This window comes from Desmodus rotundus, chromosome 3 (assembly GCF_022682495.2).
Source record: "Desmodus rotundus isolate HL8 chromosome 3, HLdesRot8A.1, whole genome shotgun sequence".
In the NCBI taxonomy this organism is placed as follows: Eukaryota; Metazoa; Chordata; class Mammalia; order Chiroptera; family Phyllostomidae; genus Desmodus; species Desmodus rotundus.
The window spans coordinates 201,908,527-201,929,741 of NC_071389.1; the positions used below are offsets into that span (position 1 = coordinate 201,908,527).

At 64.3% G+C, this 21,215-nt stretch overlaps 2 protein-coding genes across 7 annotated transcripts; one reads left to right on the forward strand and one right to left on the reverse strand.

Annotated features, from left to right (window-relative positions):
• The first annotated feature begins 55 nt into the window (after positions 1-55).
• Positions 56-9,287, forward strand: MAPK8IP2 (mitogen-activated protein kinase 8 interacting protein 2). Of its 2 annotated transcripts, none has more exons than XM_053919857.1 (12): positions 56-276; positions 1,164-1,281; positions 2,478-2,741; positions 2,852-2,945; positions 3,036-4,238; positions 4,465-4,540; positions 4,645-4,817; positions 4,896-5,005; positions 5,601-5,705; positions 5,790-5,860; positions 8,160-8,258; positions 8,578-9,287. In XM_053919857.1, the coding sequence occupies exons 1-12, from the start codon at positions 212-214 to the stop codon at positions 8,648-8,650; spliced, it is 2,451 nt and encodes an 816-aa protein (XP_053775832.1). In that variant the 5' UTR covers positions 56-211; the 3' UTR covers positions 8,651-9,287. The 2 variants fall into 2 exon arrangements, with proteins under 2 accessions (XP_053775832.1, XP_053775833.1); XM_053919858.2 differs by having other exon boundaries at positions 1,176-1,281.
• A 6,058-nt stretch (positions 9,288-15,345) lies between these two features.
• Positions 15,346-19,465, reverse strand: ARSA (arylsulfatase A). Of its 5 annotated transcripts, none has more exons than XR_011651065.1 (10): positions 19,349-19,465; positions 18,808-19,060; positions 18,440-18,680; positions 18,135-18,353; positions 17,893-18,062; positions 17,505-17,629; positions 17,285-17,412; positions 17,017-17,119; positions 16,479-16,928; positions 15,346-15,636 (listed from the first exon to the last, which is right to left on the reverse strand). XR_011651065.1 is itself a non-coding variant. In XM_024579246.3 (9 exons), exons 2-9 carry the CDS (start codon positions 19,023-19,025, stop codon positions 16,609-16,611), a joined length of 1,524 nt encoding a protein of 507 aa, XP_024435014.2. In that variant the 5' UTR covers positions 19,026-19,060; positions 19,349-19,465; the 3' UTR covers positions 15,346-16,608. The 5 variants fall into 5 exon arrangements, 3 of the variants coding, with proteins under 3 accessions (XP_024435014.2, XP_024435015.2, XP_045043148.2); XR_011651064.1 differs by having other exon boundaries at positions 15,346-16,051; XM_024579246.3 differs by having other exon boundaries at positions 15,346-16,928.
• Between the last annotated feature and the right edge of the window lie 1,750 nt (positions 19,466-21,215).

A 21,215-nucleotide genomic window follows, 5' to 3' on the forward strand; every position in this document is an offset into this window, starting at 1 on the left:
TCCCCTCCCCGTCCCCTCCCCCGTCCCCTCCCGGATCCTCGCCCCTCCCCCTCCCCCTGCGGCGTCTGCTCCGGCTGCCGCGGTGTCCTGCGGGCGGTCGAGGTGTGTGGCGGGCGGGGTGTCGCAGGGCGTGTCACGAGGTGAGGGCGCGAGCACCGAGGGGACCCCGCGGCCGGCGCGCCCCGCCCCGCCGCGGCCGCTCCCGGGGAAGATGGCGGACCGCGCGCAGATGTTCGCCCTCTCCACCTTCCACTCGCTGTCGCCGCCCGGCTGCAGGTACGCGGCGCGCCCGCCGGCCGCCCCTTCCGCGGGCCCGCTCGGCCCCCTCCCGGGCCGCTCGCCCGCCGGACCCCCGCCCCCGCCCCCGCCCCGGCCCCGAGCCCCGAGCCCCGGCCCTCCTGGTCCCGAGGCCCGGACTCCTGACCGCCGGTCTCCCCGTTGCTGTCGTCCCCTCTCCCCCCTACTCCAGCCCCAGCGACCCCCCCGCCTCCGCCCCATTTCCCGCCGGCATCCAGTGCCGCACCCCACCCCGCCGGCGGACCCTTCAAGGGTGGAGGTCCCCGGCCCAGGCCCTGCGGGCGGCCCGCGACCCGTTCCTGAGCCCCCCTCTGCGCGCGGCCTGTCCCTCTGGCTTTGCGGGGCCTCCCTCGCTGGAGGCCTGGGGCGGCCTGACATCAGGCCTTGCGCCGGGGTGGGGGGGGGGGGGCGGCGGGGGGGGAAGGGGCTGTGGTGGGGAGAGGGCTGGACCTCTGGGTGTAGGCCTGCCCTGGGTAGGGGAGGGGACACGAATTGGCCCCAGAACGGGCTGACCCCTCCCTCTCCTGCTGCTGCTGGAGCCTCGGCTCCCCTCCCCCGCTGGGCGCAGCCCGACTCCCCGGAGGCCCAGGCTGAGCTCCAGAGGGGCCTGGGGCTGAGAGGGGAGGTGAACGGGAAGGAGGGCTGAGCAGACCAGCGGCCCCCGCGGGCTGGCCGGTGCTCCGGTTGTGGGGAACATCCCCTGGGGAACTGCTTGGGTCTCGCAGCGCTGGCAGGACGGGCATCTGGAAGGCGGGGCTGTGGAGACCCTGAGGCCTAGGAGCTGGACGCCCCCTAGGACCTGCTCGCCCGCAGGGCCCTAGGGCTGGCGACTCTCTCTGGAGCCCTGTCCTTGCTGTCTGACCCAGTCTGCTCCCCAGGCCTCCCCAGGACATCAGCCTGGAGGAATTTGACGATGAAGACCTGTCTGAGATCACCGATGACTGTGGCCTGGGCCTCAGCTACGACTCCGACCACTGCGAGAAGGTGGGCACACAGGGGCACTGAACCCTCTCTGGGAGCGCCTCACAAGCTCAGCCTTGAAACCCAAGAGGCTCTGGCTGCCCCCTCCCCTCGGTCTGGGGTCTTCCTGGACATCAAACCTCTCTTTAACCTCCACCCAGGGTCTTCCCAGGCAGTCCTCACTTGACCCCCATCTGCAGGCCAGCTTCGGGGAGCCAGGCTTGCCTGGGCTTCGGGCGCCCTGTGGGCTGAGAGCACTTCCCAACAGATATCATCCTTCCAGCTCACCTTGCCTCCTTCCCAGCCCTACCCCCGCCTGCCTCCCCCTGCCCCACGTCCCCACCCCTGGTACCCTTTCTCCCCCATCTCCTCCCTCCTGTTCTCCTGTCTTTCCATTTCTGCTTTCATTCCTTCAAGAACATTTCTGAGCTGCTGCCATGTGGCACGTGCCAGGGGCTCCCAGGGGCTTGGGAGAACAGGACAGGTGTGCCCCTTGCCTTCGGGAGCTTGCAGCCCAGCAGGGGAGAGAGACGTGTCAGAGAGGTGGCTGTCTGAGTGCCAAGGACTAGGGTCCGCTTGGAGGACACCAGGTGCAGCGAGGGGGAAGGGAATCCAAGCGGTGCGAGTGGCACACAAGCATGCCCTCAGGGAGCACCGGCCAGAGCTGGGCTGATGAGGGTGTAGGCAGGAGGGACTGGAGGAGAGAAATTGAGGGACTGTGTCAGAGGCCCTGAGGCGGGTGCAAGCCTGGCAGTCCCTGGTGCTGGCTGGGTCTTCCTTCCCACATTCCTCTGACATTTACTGAGCATCTGCCATGGGTAGGCCCTGCTCAGAAGGGACCATCGGCCCCGGTGGGGCTTGCAGCTTGGTGGGGCAGGCAGACCAAACGCCGCCCAGCACCTGTGTGCTGTGTGGAGCTGCAGCGAAGGAGAGCGGAGCTGTCCAATGTGGGGGCTTTGGGGGTGAGATGAGGCCGGCAGTGGGGCTGGGGCTACTCTGAGAATCTCTGTCACCCAGGCTTGGGAGTTGGGGCTCTCGCCAACAACAGAGTGACCCTTATGTACCTGAAGCAGATAAAGAACAACAAAGCTGCTCTTCTGGGGAGCAGAGAGACCTGGAGGTTCCTCTCCTTGACTTACAGCTTGCTGCTTCCCCCCGTTCTGACACGCGGGGCCCTGAGTCACTGTCACCCAGCTCTGCCCTGTCCCTCCTTCCTGCAGGACGGCCTCTCCCTGGGGCGTTCGGAGCAGCTGCACCCCATCTGCTCCTTCCAGGATGACTTTCAGGAGTTTGAGATGATTGATGACAATGAAGAGGAGGAGGAGGAAGAGGAGGAGGAGGAGGAGGAGGAAGGGGAGGGCAAGGATCTGGGAAGCCCCTGCTCAGAAGCCCCTGCTCTGGAGCTGCTGAGCCCCTCCCCCGCCCTGGAGGAGCCCCACAAGCACCGGCCCACCACGCTCAGCCTGACTATGCTGGGCGCCCAGGTGAGGGCCCAGACCTTTCATCCAGGACTCTGCTGCCCAAGGCAGCCTGTGGCTCCTGCCCCTGAGAGCTGGAGCACCCGCACTTAGCGCCTCTTTTGTCCCTGCCGCAGGACTCCCTGAACAACAACGGAGGCTTTGCCCCACCACCTCCAGCTTCCTGGCAAGAGACAGAGCTGCGCTCACGCCCCCAGGAGCCCCTCCGAGGTGAGCGGGGGCACTGGGGACCAGGAGGGAAGGGATGGAGGAGGGGACGGGACGGCGGTGGGTTGGCTGACGCATGCCCCCTCTCTGCAGAGCCGCCTGCGGGACGCCCACCCGCTGACGCCTGCCCCCTCCGGGCGCAGTCGCCTGTGGGCCCAGGTTGTGACTGTGAAGGGAACCAACCCGGGGATCCCCCAGTGCGCAGTGGGGCCTCGCCCACCTCAGATCCTGGCATCGAGGTTGACCTGGGCAGTGGCTCCAGCGGGGGCCACGGGGGACGGCGCAGCAGCCAGGAGCTGTCATCGCCGGGCTCCGACTCCGAGGATGCGGGGGCCGCGCGCCTGGGGCGCATGATCTCGTCCATCTCAGAGACTGAGCTGGAGCTGAGCAGCAGCAGCGGCCGCTCCTCGCACCTCACCAACTCCATTGAGGAGGCCTCGTCGCCTGCCTCCGAGCCGGAGCCCGAGCCGGAGCCCGCGCCCGCGTGCGAGCCACCCCGCCGTCCGGCCTTCTTAGCCGTGGGCCGCGACGACAGCAACAGCGAGTATGAGTCGGGCTCCGAGTCCGAGCCGGACCTCAGCGAGGACGCCGACTCGCCCTGGCTGCTCAGCAACCTTGTGAGCCGCATGATCTCCGAGGGCTCTTCGCCCATCCTCTGCCCTGGCCAGTGCCTGTCTCCCGCACAGCGTCCTCCCGGGGAGGCCACATCGCCTGCTGGCAGGGCTCCTGCAGCTGCGGGCCGGGGCGGCGTGGAGCTGGTGGACATGGAGACGCTGTGCGGGCCGCCGCCCCCCGCACCCCCCGCACCCCGGCCTGGCCCCGCGCAGCCCGGGCCCTGCCTCTTCCTCAGCAACCCCACGTGCGACACCATCACACCGCTGTGGGCCGCCCCGGGCCGTGCCACCCGCCCTGGCCGCGCCTGCTCCGCGGCCTGCTCGGAGGAGGAGGATGAGGATGAAGAGGATGAGGATGAGACCGAGGACAAGGCAGGGCCCCCTGGGGGCAGGGGCGCGGGCCCCGAAGCCCCGCTGGATGCCTCACTGGTGTACGACGCGGTCAAGTACACGCTGGTGGTGGACGAGCACACGCAGCTGGAGCTGGTGAGCCTGCGGCGCTGCGCGGGCCTGGGCGAGGACGACAGCGAGGACAGTGGTGGCGAGGCCAGCGAGGACGAGGCGGGAACTGCTCTGCTGGGTGTGGGTCAGGGCCCAGAGGGGGCCTCCCCAGACAGCCCGGATCTCACCTTCTCCAAGAAGTTCCTCAACGTCTTCGTCAACAGCACATCTCGGTCCTCCAGTGAGTGGGAGGGCAGTGAGGGGGGTGCCCAGAGTGCCCAGGGCAGCCTGAGGGCCTGGGGCTGGCCGGCGGGACTTTTCTCAGATCCCTGATAGGCTGCATAGGGGTGGGGAGTGCTGCCCCACCTCCCTCCCTGACGCAAGGCCAGACGCTGGGGGAGATGAACTTGGCCAGGCCTGGAAGTCCTTTCCTTCCCCCTTCCGAGTGTCTGTCTCCTGTCTCTCAGGCACCGAGTCCTTTGGCCTCTTTTCCTGTGTGGTCAACGGGGAGGAGAGAGAGCAAACCCATCGGGCGGTCTTCAGGTACAGCCTCTGTCTCTTCGTCACTCTACAGACATGGGACACTGGTGGACACAAGCCGCCGGGCCTCTCCTGCCCCCTCACCCCCACCTCTGCCCCGACTGCAGATTCATCCCCCGCCATCCCGACGAACTGGAGCTGGATGTGGACGACCCGGTGCTGGTGGAGGCGGAGGAGGACGACTTCTGGTTCCGCGGCTTCAACATGCGCACGGGGGAGCGGGGCGTCTTCCCTGCCTTCTACGCCCACGCAGTGCCCTGCCCTGCCAAGGAACTGCTGGGTAAGACCCCATCTCCAAGGGGCATCTGGTCCCCTCAGGCCCCCCCACCCCCTGACCTGGGTGCCTTGTGACCCCCAGGGAGCAAGCGGAGCCCCTGCTGGGTAGAGCGCTTCGACGTGCAGTTCCTGGGCTCTGTGGAGGTGCCCTGCCACCAGGGCAATGGCATCCTGTGCGCAGCCATGCAGAAGGTCAGTGCGGAGCTGGGGCCCACGGCAGCCTGCAGGTGGCACAGCCCCCGCGGCCCCAGGCTTCCACGGGGGCTGGGAGGAGGCCTGAAGCCCCAGAGGCAGCCCCCCACCTTGAGTCGGAGGCCTGGGTTCTCTTGGCCGGCTCAGCGGGGCCTCTGCCTTCCTTTCGCACGCTCTCCTCCCCTTGTCTGAAAGTCAAGACCAGCCCTCACGGAGCCTTCCTGCCGGCCACCTGCTCGCTCACTCATGGACTCGGTGGGCATTCTGTGACCAGCCACTCATCTTCTGGTCATGTGGTTCAGCAAGACAGCCTGTCCTTGAAACTCTACCACCGCCCCCCACCCCAGTCCAGGCCATGGGGACAGGTGGGGAAGGCAGGGGTGGTGGGGGCCATGGTCCTGGCTGGAGGGACAGAAGGAAGACAAGGAAGGCTGAGTGCAGAGAGGTGACCGGCTGGTCCTGAGACTGAGGAACGGCAGGGACCCTGGCTCACGTGCTCCAGAATCAGTGCTGAGAACCTGCGGAGGCCCGCTGACAGGCGGGATGGACGGCGGGAGGTCCCCTGAGACCCTCTCCTTCTCCGACTTCCCCCCAGATCGCCACTGCCCGGAAACTGACCGTCCACCTGCGTCCCCCTGCCTCCTGTGACCTCGAGATTTCTCTCCGGGGGGTCAAGCTGAGTCTGAGCGGTGGACCTGAGGTGGGTGTGGGGGGCTGGGGCTGGAGGGACGGCCCGCAGGGGTGGCAGGAGTGTCTGACCGGCCTCTCTGTGCCCTCCGCCCAGTTCCAGCACTGCAGCCACTTCTTCCAGATGAAGAACATCTCATTCTGCGGTTGCCACCCCCGCAACAGCTGGTGAGAACCTCCCCTCTGCAGGCCCCCGCAGCCCTGAGGGCTGCCCCTGGGCCCAGGAGACACAGGTCAGGCGGGCTCCCCGCTGGTCTGCGGTGCAGACGGACGGGCACACAGGCCAGTGAGTGCTGCAAGCAGAGGAGGCAGGTGGGCATCTCTCTGGGGCCCCAGGGAGCAGACATGTAGAGAGGAGGGGTGCCTGGAATCCAGGAGGCAACTAAAGGCAAGTGGGTGACTGGTGGATCTTCTAGGAGGACTGCTGAGCCCAGGCTGCGGTGAGGGGCAGTAGGGGTCTTGGAGAGTAGCCTGGCGACTTGCACTTGACCCACTGGCGCTGGGGCTGCAGCGCAGCACAGATAGGCGGACACGCTGGCTCTGGTTTCTGTGCAGAGTGGGCGTGCCAGCGGCAGGCCGGCTCGTTGCTGAGGTCATCCAGGGGCTGTGTCCTGGAGGCCCTGGGGGATGGCACAGGCAGGCCCTGTGTTGGTGGGATGTAGCAGGTGACGTGGCATCTGGGCGTTGGGCAGATAGTGACCACTTGCCCCGGGGGAGGGCCGACAGCCTGGAGCACAGCGCTGGCCTGCAGGTGCAGGGAGACCGAGCGGCCAATGGTCACCTGTGGGAGAGAGACCTGCGGGGACGGTATCCATTCAGAGCAGGTGGGTGACTGCGGCCACGAGGCGTGCAAGTGCAAGGTCGCTTGGCAGAGCGAGGAGTGACAGGCGGGACCGCGGAGGGCCAGTGCTGGCATTGTTACCCGTGGGGTGGTGCTACAGGTTTTCTGCCCAGCCAGCGGCTGCCCATTGGGTTCCCATGTCCTAGAGGAAGGAGATGGGAGGAGGTAGCCAGAGGGACGGGGCCCACCGGGGCTCACGAGGACTCGATGGGCTGTTGGAGGAAGGACACCATGGTGCTGGGGCTGCACTGGTGACAGAGGTTGAGGCCAGCATGTGCATCATTTGGACACTTCTGTGGTCACCAGAGCGAGGATGGCTCCCTGCTGCCTGGGGGCGGAGTCTGCCCTTGGCAGGTCAGAGCCAGCGTGACAGGCCTGGTGTCCGGATGCTGCTCTGAGGGGTGGGGAGCTCAGGCCAGACCTGCGGATGGGGTGGGGGCCGAGACCCGCACCAACTGGAGGGGAAGAGAGCACCCCTATGTCCCAGCAGAGGGAGCCTGGCTCCTGCACCCAGGCACCGACCAGGAGCAATTCAGCTAGAGAAGGGGGCAGGCCGGTGTGGAGGCAGTGGGGGAGGGGAGACCTTCCTGCTCGTCACTCCAGAACTCAGCCCAGCCCCTGGCGGGGAGCACTCACTTGCGAAGTCATGTTAGGTGACCACGTGAGTCGCTTTATTGCGAGGCTGGTGGCAGAGCAGACGTGTGGGTGCGTGTGTGCTTGGGTGAGGGAGCAGTGTGGCCGTGGAGACCACAGGCTGCCACAGCCTGGCTGTGGGTCTTCGGACAGGTCTCCCAGCCCCCCAGCGCCATAGTCCCCCCATCTCGCGGGGCTGCTGTGCAGTTCCGTGAGTGAACAACCTCCAGCGCTTAGCGTGGGGCCCGGCGCTGGGTCAGCAGCACTGGAGTGTTGGCCAGTGTGGACGAGGTTTCTGACCAGGGCCCTGGAGTGTGTTCATGGACAACATGAGCACGTGTGGGGGCCATGATGCCGTCACGTGGGTCCCGCCTGGGGAACCCCAGACCCTGGCTCCATCGATGTGGATCAGACTGGCCACAGTTGGGGGTGCCGAGTCTCGTGCCACAGGACTCTGGATGGTGACTGGCACTGGTGCCCTGGGTGAGAAGAAAGGCAGAAGTGAGAGTTGGGCGGGGACTGGATGAGTGGCAGCCAAAGGCGAGGCTCTTCTCCAGGGGGAGGGTCTCACGGCTGCAGGGGCTGCTGTCCAGTGCCCCCTTGCCCCCCGTTAGAGCTCAGAAAGCAGCTGTGGGTTTATGGGGCCCTAGGTGGGGCTGGGCAGGCTCAGGGTGTCAGCGTCGGCTGAGATGAGCATCCAGAAGACAGGGTGAGGCTTTGCTGTGGGCTGTGCTCCAGGGCAGGTGCGGGGTGGGGGCTCGAAGAAGGAAGAAGCAGCTGGACAGCCCTGACAGGCAGAAGTTCACCCTGGTCACTAACTCCTCCAAGGTGCCTGTGCTGGGGCTGAACGCAAAAAGGCTCCTTCGAATCTTTAAGTCCTGTGACCCACACATTTCTCCAGTCCCTGCCCTCTGCCCGAGACCTCTGTCCAGATCGCTGGGGGCCCTGAGGTGTGGGGCCATGCTCTGACACCCCCGCGCTGACCCCCTGCAGCTATTTCGGCTTCATCACAAAACACCCTCTGCTGAGCCGCTTTGCCTGCCACGTCTTTGTCTCCCAGGAGTCAATGAGGCCTGTGGCCCAGAGTGTGGGGTGAGTAGCGTCAGAGGGTGGACCCAGCTGGGGAGATGGGCCTGGATGCAAGGTTTGGGGATGTGGCGATGGGGAGTGGGTATGCAGAGTTTGGACAAAGGTGAGAGAGAAGGTTAGATGAGAAGCAATGGGGGGGTGACCCCGGGCGTGGAAGGTGCAGGCACCTTGCCCAGATGGGGGGTTGGGGTGGGATTGGGGCTTTGAGGCCGTGGTGGTCGGGACAGCTGAGGAGTGATGTCTGGGGGAGATGGGCAGACCCAGGCAGGGTGGAGGGCGGGCGGCGGCCCTGCGCGGCAGGTGGCTGGCACTGTCTCCGCAGCCGCGCCTTCCTGGAGTACTACCAGGAGCACCTGGAGTACGCCTGCCCCACAGAGGACATCTACTTGGAGTAGCTGCCACGCACCCCGCTCCCGGCGGCTGGGGCTGGTGTGTCTCGGAGACCACTTGGCTTTGCAAGGACTGGATCGGGGGCACGTGGGACCTGCTGTCCAGGGAGTCTTGGGGACTCTCTCTGCTCTGCAGGGGCCGCGGGAGGGGGAGCCATGCCCCCTGCTTCCCCTCTGGTCTTCTTTTTCTCCGTGTGCCTCCCTCCTTGTGTCTGTCCCTGCCCCTGTGCCTGCAAACTCGCCCTCTGCTCTTTATTCTGGGGTCAGGGCTGGGAGGGTGTGGAGGACGGTGGGGCTCTAAGCGACTGGTGACAGCAGGCTCCCAGGTGGCCCTCCCACCCTCCCCAGCAATTTAAAAGGAATTTTAATTTTTATAGTGTATCTCAAGGGATCACCCCATCCTTGTGCACAGGGACAAAGAGAGGGACCCCCACGGCGCTCGGGGGGAAGCAGGGAGGGGTTCCCCAGAAGGGCGTTGCGGACATGAGGAGTAGTTCCTGAGACTCACCCCGAGCCCCAGACTTTGCTTGGACAGGGGTGCCCCACCCCGTGCCCCTCCCCATGCCCCGCCACACCAGCGTCTGCTTCGCCGCTGCAAACTCCCCACAGTCCAGCACCTCAATAAACTCTCTGCTTGGTGTGACCCTGTCTATTTCTGGGGGGCACATAATGGGCTGGGGGCCTGGGTGCTGCCCACAGCAGTGGGCACCACGACCCCTGGGTGTTGGAGTCATGAGGAGCCCCGCCGACATCACGCCAGGGATCTTGGTGGTGCCGCACTGGGCCCCTGGGGAGTCTCCCCGAAGCACCCACTGGCGCCCGCACGTGAGTGCGGCTGGGGAGTGGCGGGGCAGGGGAGCTGCGCTGCTCAGGTCAGGGTGTGCGCACCTCGGGACAGTGTGCGGGGGAGGGCAGCGGTCAGTCTGCTGGGAGAGCCAGAGGGAGGAGCCGGCTGCCTCGCCCTTAGGTTCTCGCAGGTGCTGCCTCCTGGAGAAAGGGCTTCCTCGGCCCTCGCCCCGCCCCGAACCCCCACTCCCAGGTGCTTCGGTCAGCATGGCCGTCGGTGCCTCCCTGAGGGTGGCCGGACCCCTTCCCCAGCCTAACTGGGCGCCAGGAGGTGAAAGTTACGAAGTGGGAGTGAGCAGAGACACAGATTCGTCACAGGACAGTGAAACGCTGCACACGCCTGTGCCCCCACGAAGGGCAGCCAACAGAAATGGGGTCACAGTGTCCAAGGTCAGTACATGACCCGGCCCTTTAGCATGTGGACAGCCCGCCGACAGGCCAGGGGCCCAGTGGATACGCGGCTTGCGGGCCACACCGCGGGCACGCAGCCCCACTCGAGACCACAGAGCACATGGTCCATGAGGAACCCTTCCTGCCAGTTAAGATGGTGGAGAGACAGGTGGCCCCTGGGCACAGGGCGTGGCCCTCAGACCCCCGGCTGCACCGCTGTGGGGACCTGCCACCCACCCACCTCTCCCCGTGCTCTGGGGGGACTCTCCTGCTCTGCCCCCCTCTGCCCACGTCCCTCCGAGGGCACCATGTGCCTGGCCGTCCTGAGCCGTGTGGGGCTCGAGGCTCCTCCAGCTTGTCTCCCCATTTTTCTGGATCGTTCATTTTTCCCTCCCTCCTGGTGCTGTCGGACACGCTTGGGTGTCCTTTACCTGGGCCCTTCCCACACCTGCCTGCCTTCCCCTCCAGCTGCTCCTCAGATCTCAAGCCCCCTTCTTGCTTGGCTGAGCCCCAGACCCCAGCCGGGCTCAGCCCGGGACCTCCCTCCCTCAGTGTGCATGAACCCACCAAACACAGCTGACCTCAGGTGCTGTGCCTCACCCCCCTCCAGGGACCAGGACAGGAGGTGGTCTGGCCAGGTGCCAGGCGTCCCCAGCCAGTCTCCGCAGTCTGTGAAGTAATGGCGCTGAGGGCCCAAACCGCTGGACACGGCCACTCACGCGAGCCTTCTCTCCTGCTCCTGTTCGTCTGTGTCCTGAGTTGTACCTTTCTCCTGGAGTCACCCCGCATGCCCCTGCTGTCACTGCCCTCACCAGACGCCCAAATCTGCCCCTCCCCTGAACTCTGTCTGGATCAAACCACCTGGCCTTTCCTCTGGCCCCCTGTGTCTGCAAATCCACCTGCACCTACGACCAACCTGGGTTTTTCAACGGAAACCTGAGCAGGCCACTCTCCCTCTCAAACCTGCAGTGGGTCCCTGCTGAGCCTCCGCCCAGCCTGTGCCTGCCCCTCTCCAGCCCCCTCTACCCCCCACCGTATTTCTGCCCAGGGAATCTCTGCACTTCCCAGGGGCGCCTGGCACCCGGCCAGACCACCTCCTGTCCTGGTCCCTGGGGAGGTGGGGGGGGGCACCGCTCCTGCCTGCTCCCCCACAGAGGCTGCTGCCTGTGAGTCCGAGGCTGATGCCGGGGCCTCCCAGTGGAGCCTTGCCATGTCTGGCATGTCTGCCAAGGCCTCGGGACCTTGGGGGACAATCAGGCAAAGCTTCGACTTCCAGAACCCTATCTCTAAATAAAAGGCTTTGCACATTTCTTGTTTAAAAATATGGAAAGCATAAAAAAATTTAATCTGGACCAGCTAGAATAACTAAATTAAGGTATATTCACCTAATTGAAATATTGGGCAGATATGAAAAAGTGAGCTTGCTACCATTTAGTAAAAATCAGAAAAATGATAGCCTTGGCAACGGAGCCTCTAATTATGAGCCTACAGCCCAAGAAACAGGATCCAACGTGTTTGAGTGGCAGGAAATCAGGAAACGTAACCACAGTGATGCATTGTAACTTCTGATCACTTCACAACACACAACAGGTCTAAAAGTACAATCTAAGGTGAAACTAGTCTGTGCACGCACTGGGTGTTCCCCAGACAGGTTGTCGGGGGACATATTTCAACAACAGACCCTGGAACGAGTGTGGAAGCAAAGCGTTCGGCTCCAGGAGAAAAACCCAGGAAGGCCAGTCTGGTTGACCAGGGCAGCGTGAGGGGTGGAAGGGGACATGGCTGCTGGCCTGGGTCCTGGCCCCGGTGTGCGGCCTCTGCCCTCATGACCACATGAGGGTGGCTGTGGCTCTGGCTCCCTTGCGTGCATTCCTAGGGGAGGCAGTGCGGGCGAAGGGGCAGGCGGCCGGTCCTGCAGAGCCCCAGTGAGTGCTGTCGGCAGCGGCGGGTGAGGCAGCAAGGGAGGAAAGCCGTCCTCAGGCCGGGTGCTCTCAGGGAAGCCAAGTTCCTCCCTGAGCTGTCTGCCAGAAAGACCTTGCCCCACTCGGCGGGAGAAGCTGCCCTCTGGGACCCCCCAGCTAGCTGCAGCTGAGGGCAGACCACCCCCCCCCCCCCGGCTACTGAGCCTTGCGGCTGAGCAGCGGTTCTGCTGTCCTCAAAGGAGGGACAGAGAACACAGCCCGTGACCACAGATCCTGGCAGAAGACCCTCCACCTGCCAAGTGCAGGCCTCAGGTGCCCACACGGGGGAGGGGAGGGATGGGGAAGTGAATGGCACCCCATGAAGAGGGAATGTGAAGGAACATAGCCTCGGTGCTGGGCAGGGCTGGGCTCCTGGCTCCTTCCCCTCACCTGGTTAGCAGGTGTGGCAGGATGGGACGTGTGCAGGGGTGAGGTATATGTGGGACAGGAGTTGACGGGCAACCTGGGGACTCCCCTCGAATGCACCCCCACACATTGCCTGAGGCCAGTGTTACAGAGCTGGCGTAAAACCCGGAGCGCGGCCTGCCTGACACCCTGGGCCCTACACTGCGGCAGCAGACACCTTTGAGTTTATTTCCTTTTTTAAAAAATTTATTTTTAGAGAAGGGATGGTAGGGAGAAAGAGAGGGACAGAAACATCAACGTGTGGTTGCTTCTAATGTGCCCCCTAGTGGGGACCTGGTCCACAACACAGGCGTGTGCCCTGACTGGGAATCAAACTGGCGACTCTTTGGTTTGCAGGCTGGCACTCAATCCACTAAGCCACACCAGCCAGGGCCTTTGAACTTATTTATTTCCTTTGTGCAAATGTGGAGCAGACGGATGGGAGCAGCCATCCCCTGGCACTCACCTGGCAGGCAGGGGCCTGGTGCCCACCCTGTGCAGAGCCCACCCTGTAGGGTCCCACTCACTGCCCCGTGGCCTCACTGCTCTGAGCCTGTGTTTCCACAGAGTGTGCCACCTTGGGGAATATGACCCTTTGGCAATCCTCTGGGGTGCCTTGCATGGGATTTACCTGGAGAGGAGGCTGATGGCCCCTCAGTGTCTCAGCCCCTCCAGTTTCCAGGTGCTGGCTGGACGCCCAGTGAGGGACTAGACTGTTGAGCTCACATGGGAGGTGTCTGAGGGCAGGTGATTTGTCCAGTCAGTGGTGGCAGAGGACACCTCTCCAGAGGGGGGCAGGATGGGCACAGGCAGACCCAGGGCTCTGCCTCAGTGTCTCTGGGAAACAGGCCCCTGCCCCTCCACCACAGATGCTCAGCATCCGTCCCCCTGGTTGGCGGGGACCGTGTCTGTGCCTGCCCCTCTCCAGCCCCTCACCTCTAGCCCACATTTGCTGGGATTGGGTTAGAATATAACGTTCTTCTCATTCAGCCTGGGGAAACTGCCTATGGGTAACTTAACTGGAAAGGACTTTATTGAGAGGGTGCTGCGGACTCCCAGAGTGGGAAAGAAGGCAAGACAAGGGCACTCGGAGACTGGGGGCTGCCTGGCCCTGTGGGGGTGGGCAGAAGACCAGATACGCTTCCCTGCTCTGCAGGTCCTCATGCCCTGAAGGTCACCTCTGTCCTTCCAGCGGCAGGGGGCTGTAGTCCCCAACAGGGCACTGGGTGTCCTCCAGGGACAGAGGCCCTGGACACTCAGCATGTAACGTGGTTGCTCGTTCATTAAGAGATGACAAGGCATTCCCACTCTTGCTATGGAGGCCGGGCCCTGCTGTCCCCAAACGGCTCCCTCTGCCAGGGCCCTGATTGCCTGTCTGCTCAGATGACACCCCTCAACCCTCTGCCCCTTGGGCCCCTTCTCCTGAGACACCTGAAGAGAGGGACTCCGCTCTCCTTCCTCCCTGGGGTGGGGGGTCATGCCATGGGCCCCACGGCTGTGACCACCCTGCGGAGCGGTCCCCTCTGTTATTGCTGCCCCTGCACCAGGCCTGGGGGCAGGATTCACGCAACATGGAAAGGCAGCGTCCAGGGTGCAAAGCAAGGAGGAGAGCTGTATTCTTCCGTGGAAATGTCCCTTCTGCTCCCCCTTCTGGTCACTTGGGGAAGAGGCGAGCTTAGGAAGGAGCAGGTAGAGGTGGCCCGCCAGGAGGGTGTTTTGAGTCCCTTCCTAACCCACCTGGGGGGACCCACAGCACCAACATGCTTGTCTGTCCGTTCCCACTCAGCCCCTCCAGCCTGGGGAGAGGGTGGCCTCAGGCTCCCAGGAAAGGGGGCTGATTTTCAAATCAACAGCAGAGAGCAGGAACCGGAAGAGCCGGGACCTGGGACAGTGTGTGGGGCTGGGATGAGTGTGTATAAACATATGTGTGTGCACACGCCTGTGTGTGTGTGTGCACACGAGTGGCTGCACGAGGAGAGTACGTTGCACTAATGCAGCTGAAACAACAAACACGCATTTCTGCTCCCAAAAGCATCCCTGCCAAACCCGACTGCATGGGAGGGGGACCAGTGTTCCACTGCAGTCCCGGGCGCCGAGGCGGGTTTGAACGCAGGCAGGGGTCGGAGTCTCAGAATCTCAGCAGGAAGGGGCCCCAGCTGGTTCAGTGACCTTCCCCACCGAGGGTGACACTCATAGGACCCAGTCCTCCTCCCCTGCTGCGTTTACCATGGTTACCTCTTCATTTTCATTGAAGTGTAAGATACACACACATCATAAAGGGCACAGACCTTGAGTGTGTAGCTCGACTGCTTTACACACTCGTTTGCACCCCCCAGTCAAGATGGGAACATCAGACGCACGCTGAGGTCCCGACATCCTTCCCAGGCACCGCCCACACCCTGTGCACACATGCTGCAGGCCCCACTCCCCGGAACCCCCCGGCGTCTGAGAGCCCAGCATCCATGTTCATCTCCTTTGTGGACAGTGGGCACCCCGGGGCAGGGATGGGCCGCCTCGGTGACCTATGACCCAGCACTACGTGTGGCCCTGGTGGCGAATGAACGTGTGAACTAACAAGGGGCTGCTCACTGCTCAGATGGGGCGGCAGACCTGCAGAGGTGCCTGCAGCTTGTGTGGGAGGTTGGCACTTGTTTGGTTCTTGCTGAGTGCTCTGTCTTGGGACGTGATGAACAGATTGTGCCCCTGCTTCAGGACCCCCGTCCTTTGCCTGAGACCGAGGCACCTGGTGGGGATGTGGGCCCCACGGGATGGGAAGCTACAGGCGTCAGGAGGGGTGCGCGCCCAGCCCACACAGCCCAGTGCCTCTGCCTGACCACATGTGCAGGTGGCCCCTCTGATGCCAGCCTCCAGGGCTGCAGGGCTCCCCAAGGGAACCACACCCTGTGGAGGCAGCCCCAAGACATCGCAGGGCTTGGAGCACAGTCAGCGCGTCCCCCAAACCAGATCAGCAGTGGTGGGAGTCACGTGGAGGGCACAGACAGCTCTGATGCCACAGACCCCCTCAGGGGCCCACCACACGTCCCAATCACTCGTCACTCCGGGAAGGCTCTTTGCATCGTGAGTAACAGGCAGCCCATCGGCAGTGGCTTAAACAGCAGGTTTATTTCTTACACTGTGAGCTCTGGAGGTTGACGGTTAGAGACACGGGCTTGGCAGCCACATGAGGTCTAGTCAGGCCCAGGGATGCCAGGGACCATCCGCGCATGGCCCCCAGAGGACTCTGGTCTCAGCGGACCTTGCACCGACCAGGACTCTCGTCACGAATGTCTGGATGAGCCGTGGCCCTGTGGCGGGCCCCCACCTCCTGGGACAGGGCGAAGCTGCACCTCCAAGATCCAGGGCCTCTGCCCACCACGGAGAGGGAAAGGCCTGCAAATGAGGGAGGGCATGGACAGCCCCTGGGGGGCCCTGAGCACCCAGACAGTGCCTGTCTCATCCAGCCACACCAGGGAGCACGTGGGGCCCGCCTGAGCCCTGGGAGCACACCTGGCCCTGCCATCATCAGCACACACATGGGGACTCACGTGTGCAGGTGCAGGCGGGCAGTCAGGAGGTCCCCTCTGCAGAGCCCCAGACAGGGTTCAGGCAGGTTGAGGGGTGTGGGGTGGGGGGAGGGCAGGCCTCAGAGGGCATGGCAGCCACTCTAGGGAGCCTGGATTTTATCCTGAGCCTGCAGTTCGGAGCAGTGATGGAACAAGCTGCACCTGTTTTTCAGAGCACTTTGCTGGGTGAGTGGCTTGAGTTGGGTCACAGGGGAAGCCAGGGGACAGGAAGCATGTGCGCTCTGTGGGGCAGAGGCTGGGGTCAGGCGGGGTGGGGGGCTGTCTCAGAGGCTGCTTGTACGCCTCCCTGAGTCTGGTGGGTGCCCGCCCCCCCAAACCCCCTAGAATGCACAGCTCATCACCCGCCTCAGACAGGTTTCTGATAAGAGCCGGCACTGCCTGGTCCCCATGTCTGCGGAACCTCCGCTCTCTTGGGCAGGCAGTCCCTGCGGGTTCTCCTGCCCACAGGCCCTCACACCCTCCCCACCCCGTGCCGGGCGCACACAAGCACCCAGTGCAGCTCCCGTGAACTGACTCGCAGTCGCTGGAGCCGCGATGCCCGGGCACAGCTTCCAGCCCAACCTGTCCCTGACGGGGTGACCTCAGGCACGTCGCTGGATCACCCCATGCCTCAGTTTCCTCATCATGCACAGGCAGAATAGCACCTACCTCTGGCCATCCCAAGGAGCAGATGAATTGTCACACCTACAAGTGTCAGCTGGTGTTATTAGGTCATGGGCACTCCCCATCCACGCACCCCAGCTCCTGCAGTGGGAGGGCGGGGCCTGGGCTGGTGCCCTCAGGGCGGGGTCTCTGGGCAGTGGCAGCAGGTCGGCCAGGGGCTGCAGCCAGGCCTGCAGCACATCTGCAGGGCAGGGTCCTCGCCCAGGGCCACCTGGCTGGGGCCGAAGGTCACACCAGCATCGAACTGGGCCTTGAGCAGCTGCAGCTGTTTCACTGCCTCCAGGGCCTCCGGGGCGACTTCAGCCCCACTCCTCAGAAGGTTGTAGTTCTCACCGGGGTCCTCGGATAGGTCAAAGAGCAGTGGGGGCTCATGGGCAGTCAGAGGGTTGGAGGCGTGGCAGGCGGGGTCTGCGGTGGTGTCGCTGTGGGCGGAGCCTGGGGAGGGGGGCAGGTCTGTGCAAAGGGCAGGAGGTAGGGGGGGCAGGCCCTGGGCCAGGAGGCTCAGGGGTGGGGCAGCAGTTACCCTGGGTGAAGAAGTGGGCCTTGTACTTCCCCTTCCGCACAGCAAAGACCCCGCGGACCTCATCCGGGTAGGCCGGGTAGAAGACCATGGTCTGCCGGGGGCTCTGGGGACAAAGTCGGGGACCATGGGGTGGCGCCCCGGCGCTGATCAGCCTGCGGTGGCCCCTGAATGTGCCCGCCCAGGCGCCCCAGAGGCAGCAGCACTTGGATGGCAAAGGCGAGCTGCCCGCAGTCCCTCCCGGGCTGGGCCGTTGGGTCACCAGCCCTACCTTGCCTGTGCCCAGCAGCAGGGAGCTGAGGTCGACACCATCCAAGGTGACGTTGGGCAGTGGGGCTCCAGCCAGGGCTGCCAGAGTGGGCAGTAGGTCCAGGGAGCTGGCCAGCTCGTGGGTCACTCCTGGGGGGAGAGGGCTGTGTGGTCACTCGGTCCACCTTTAGTGCCGGGGAGGTGGGGCCAGGGCTCCATGAGGAGAGGGCCTGGAGACTGACCAGGAGTGATGTGGCCTGGCCAGAAGGCCACGGCAGGCTCTCGGACGCCACCCTCGAAGGTGGTTCCCTTTCCACACCGCAGGAGGCCGGAGCAGCCACCGTGGGACATCCGCATGGTTTCCGGTCTGGGACACACAGGGGCCATCAGCTTCTCTGGCCTGCCCTGGTGGCCCTGGCCCCTGACTTCCAAGGCACACGCACAGCGACGGCCCGCGGGTGCCTGTCCTCTCCCCGCACTACAAGGACCAGCTTGCACGTAGTCACTGTGGCGTGACTGGCATTATCTGAGACCTCTCCTCCTGCTCTGTCCATGGCTGGCAGTGAGACAGGGAGGCCCCAGACCACACCTGTGAGGACTCAACCTGTGCCCCCAGCCCTGCTGGCGTACCCATTGTCTGCTGTGAAGATGACCAACGTCTGTCGAAGCAGCCCCAGGTCCTGCAGGGCCGCCATCAGGGCGCCCACAGCTGCGTCCAGCTCCATCAGGGAGTCCCCGAACGGCCCGCGGCCTGAGCGCCCAGCAGAGCTCTGCCCACTGAACTGCGGGTAGTGGGTGTGCTGGGGGCAAAGACTGGAGTCAGCACTGGGCAGGGATCGGGGCAGCCCGGACGCGGGGCCAGGGTCACTCACATGAGAGGCGTAGTACAGGAAGAATGGGCGGCCCTGGCGCTGGGCATCGGCCATGAGGTCACGAGCGAAAGCCACGTAGCGGGCCTCTAGTCCAGGCAGCCAGGGGGGCTGCGCCTCCACAGACAGATTGGCCAACAGTGGGACCGGGACCAGGCCCTGGTCACAGATGCCATCGCAGGGGGTGGCCGGTGGGAAGCAGGTCAGGTTCTGGCAAGGGCCCTGTGGGGGCAGCTCCATTTAGGGTCTGGGCTGGGGGCGGGGCTGGGAGGTCAGGGGAAAGCGAGGGTTGGACGTACAGTTCCTACCTGGTCGTGGGAGTATGGGATGCCTAGGAATCGATGGAAGCCCTGACGGGGCGGCAGAAAGGCCCCCTCAGGCCCCACCCCAAGATGCCACTTGCCAGCCATCCCTGTGAGGTAGCCCTGGGTAGCCAGGACCTCAGCCAGGGTCACCTCCTCCAGGGGCAGACCCCCTTGGGAGCCAGGCTCCAAAACTCCAGGGTACAGACCTGACCGAACTGGGAGTCGGCCGGTCAGGAGGGCAGCACTGCAGAGCAGGACAAAAAGAAATGAAGACTGAGGGGCACACAGGAGACAGGAGAGGGCTGACCCCCACCCTTGACAGGGTAGTCAGGGTGGGTGTGGGGAGAGAGCTCCCCTGCCCGGTTGCTCACCGGGAGGGCGTGCACAGGGACACTGGCACGTAAAAGTCCGTGAACCGCAGCCCTGCTGTGGCCAGCTGGTCCAGGTTGGGGGTGGTGGAACTAGGGTGGCCATAGGCGCCCAGGTCCCCGTAGCCCAGGTCATCAGCAAAGATCAGCACAATGTTCGGTGGGCAGGCAGCGGCCAGACCTGCAGCCAAGGCCAGCGCGAGGGCCCACAGCACCGCCATGGCACACGGCACAGACAGGCTTGTCACAAGAGACCCTTCGGAAAGGAAGGCAAACTGGCTCCAGCAAGCTCTGCCCCAGAGCCCCCAGACCAGGCACTGCCCTCCCGGGAGTCCTCAGACCCAAATAATCCCAAGTCAGACGATAGACAGCCCCCTTCTAAAGTCCGGAAGGACTCGGTAACCGGAGACCCCCAACCCCCAACAGTAGCCTGGGATATGACTCCCTCTAGAACCCCCTGGACCGGGACACCTACAGATTCCCTCTTCACCTAGGGGTCCCGGCCCAGGCTCCAGATGAGGAGCCGAAGTCACATGACACTGACCCACAGGGTCCGGCGCGGCAGGAGAGAGCAGGGCAGAGCCAAAGAGGGGAGGGTCCGAGCAGCGGGCAGCGGGCAGCGGGCAGCTGGGCCCTCCGCGGCACTTCCGTCTCGCCCCGCCCCCGCGGCCCGCCCCGCGCTCTCGTGACGCGCCACGCGCTGGGGCCGAGCGGGGGCGGGGCGGGGCGGGGCGCAGGGTTCCGGGCCTGCGGGGCGGGCTCTGCGGTGCGGGTCGGAGCCCCGGGTAGCGGCGCGGCGGGCGCAGGGCGGAGAGGGATGGGTGCGCGCGGGTTCCCTGTGCTTCCGAGGCCGTTGGCAACGGGGACGCAGGCCTGAGCAGCGGCGCGAGCTGGGTGGACTCCCGGCGTTCGCGGCCGTTGCTCAGGGGCTGCCCTGGCCTCCTCGACCTCCGAGGATCTGGGGAATGTCCTTAGAGGACCTGAGCGCGGGGCGTGTCCCGGGCGCCTGGTGAAGCAGCAAACCTCCTGGCTTTCCCTTCAACATCGCTTGTGCTGGTCTTGAAACACGAGACAGCGACTTCTTTCAAACCCACCCCCTCCGTGCATGTTTCTCTGTGACGTGTGATGCGTGTCAGTGCGCGTCATGTGTGCGCTGTGTGGGGTGTATGTCACGTGTGGTGCGTGTCACGTGCATGACGTGCCTGTGTGTGGTGCGTGGCGTGTGATGTGTCGTGTGTGGTGCATGTCGCTCGTGGTGTGTCTGACGTGCGTGGTGTGCGGCAGTGTGTTGACATGTGTGGCATGTGCATGTGGTGTGTCCTTTGTGTGTGATGTGTACCGGTGTGGTGTGTGTGGTGTGTTCCAGTGTGTGGTGTGTGAGCGCATGTGTGTGCCAGACATCTGGGGTCTGGCATGTCTCCAGGGTAGACCAGTGGGTAGGACCCATCAGAAGAGAGGATGCCAGGCCTGGTCCTGGTTCAGTCACTGGACAGATGGCCTTGGACAGATGACTTCATCTTTTGTTCCCCAGTTTGTTTAGCCGTCTCAAAGTTAGAGAGGGACCCAGAGGGTTGTCAGGTGGGTATGTACTCAGTGCAGTGCCCCCTGCAGCTCCCATGAGGGTCCCTGCCCCCTGGAGAACCCTCCCCAGGGCAGCGTTCTGGTCTCAGGGGCCCCCACAAGCTCAGGGCACCCCTCTGGGGCCTCTGAGCTCAGGACGAGTAGGGCCTGGGCTACTGTAGCTCCTGACCCTGGAGCTGCTGGGAGAGTGAGTGGACGGGGCCCTGGGACTGGGGTCGGGGCCAGGACACAGCTTCTACGGAAGCCCAGCCCTGTCTGGGGAACTGGCATTTTCCTGGCGCAACACGGACTTACAACCAGGGACAGTGTGGGAGCAAAATTTGAAGGGCATACACTCCCAGAGATGAGGCTGCTGACCTCATCATGGGGGAAGGAGGGCGCCAGTCTCCCAGAGCCATCCCCTTGAGGTCCCCTTCCCGTGCGGGCTTTGGGCTTGTGCGTGGGAGTGGAATGGGGTGGGTGGCCAGGACAGAAAGTTTCTCCCTGGCCCAGAAATCTTTGAACCTGTAATTGGAGCGATCACAGCTGGTGGGCGCTGTGAACTGCAGTTTAAAAGGAGTCAACCAAAGGCACTTTCTGCTGCAAGCTGGGAACTACCTCAGACAGCCAGGACCTGCCCTCGTTCTCAGAAAGCGCCTGCCCGCGGTTGTAATGTTACGCAAATGGCTGGCACTGTCCCCCGCGGTTCCTGGAGGCTGCTCAGGTGCGCAAACTCGGGACTCGAAGGCAGCCCAGCCCCGACCTCCGGGTGGGGGAGGAGGTGCGTGTGCCATCCGCTGTGTTTGTTCAAAGCCAAGGCTCTGCAGGCGTCTCAGCCTTTTGAGATGTGA

Coding starts and splice junctions, on each gene's coding strand:
- ARSA (XM_024579246.3), bottom strand. CDS start 19,025: ATGGCGGTGCTGTGGGCCCTCGCGCTGGCCTTGGCTGCAGGTCTGGCC. Junction 18,681..18,807: donor TCCCTGTGCACGCCCTCCCG/GTGAGCAACCGG, acceptor CCTGCTCTGCAG/TGCTGCCCTCCTGACCGGCC. Junction 17,413..17,504: donor GCCAGGCCACATCACTCCTG/GTCAGTCTCCAG, acceptor CTCTCCCCCCAG/GAGTGACCCACGAGCTGGCC.
- MAPK8IP2 (XM_053919857.1), top strand. CDS start 212: ATGGCGGACCGCGCGCAGATGTTCGCCCTCTCCACCTTCCACTCGCTG. Junction 277..1,163: donor CTGTCGCCGCCCGGCTGCAG/GTACGCGGCGCG, acceptor TGTCTGACCCAG/TCTGCTCCCCAGGCCTCCCC. Junction 1,282..2,477: donor ACTCCGACCACTGCGAGAAG/GTGGGCACACAG, acceptor TCCTTCCTGCAG/GACGGCCTCTCCCTGGGGCG.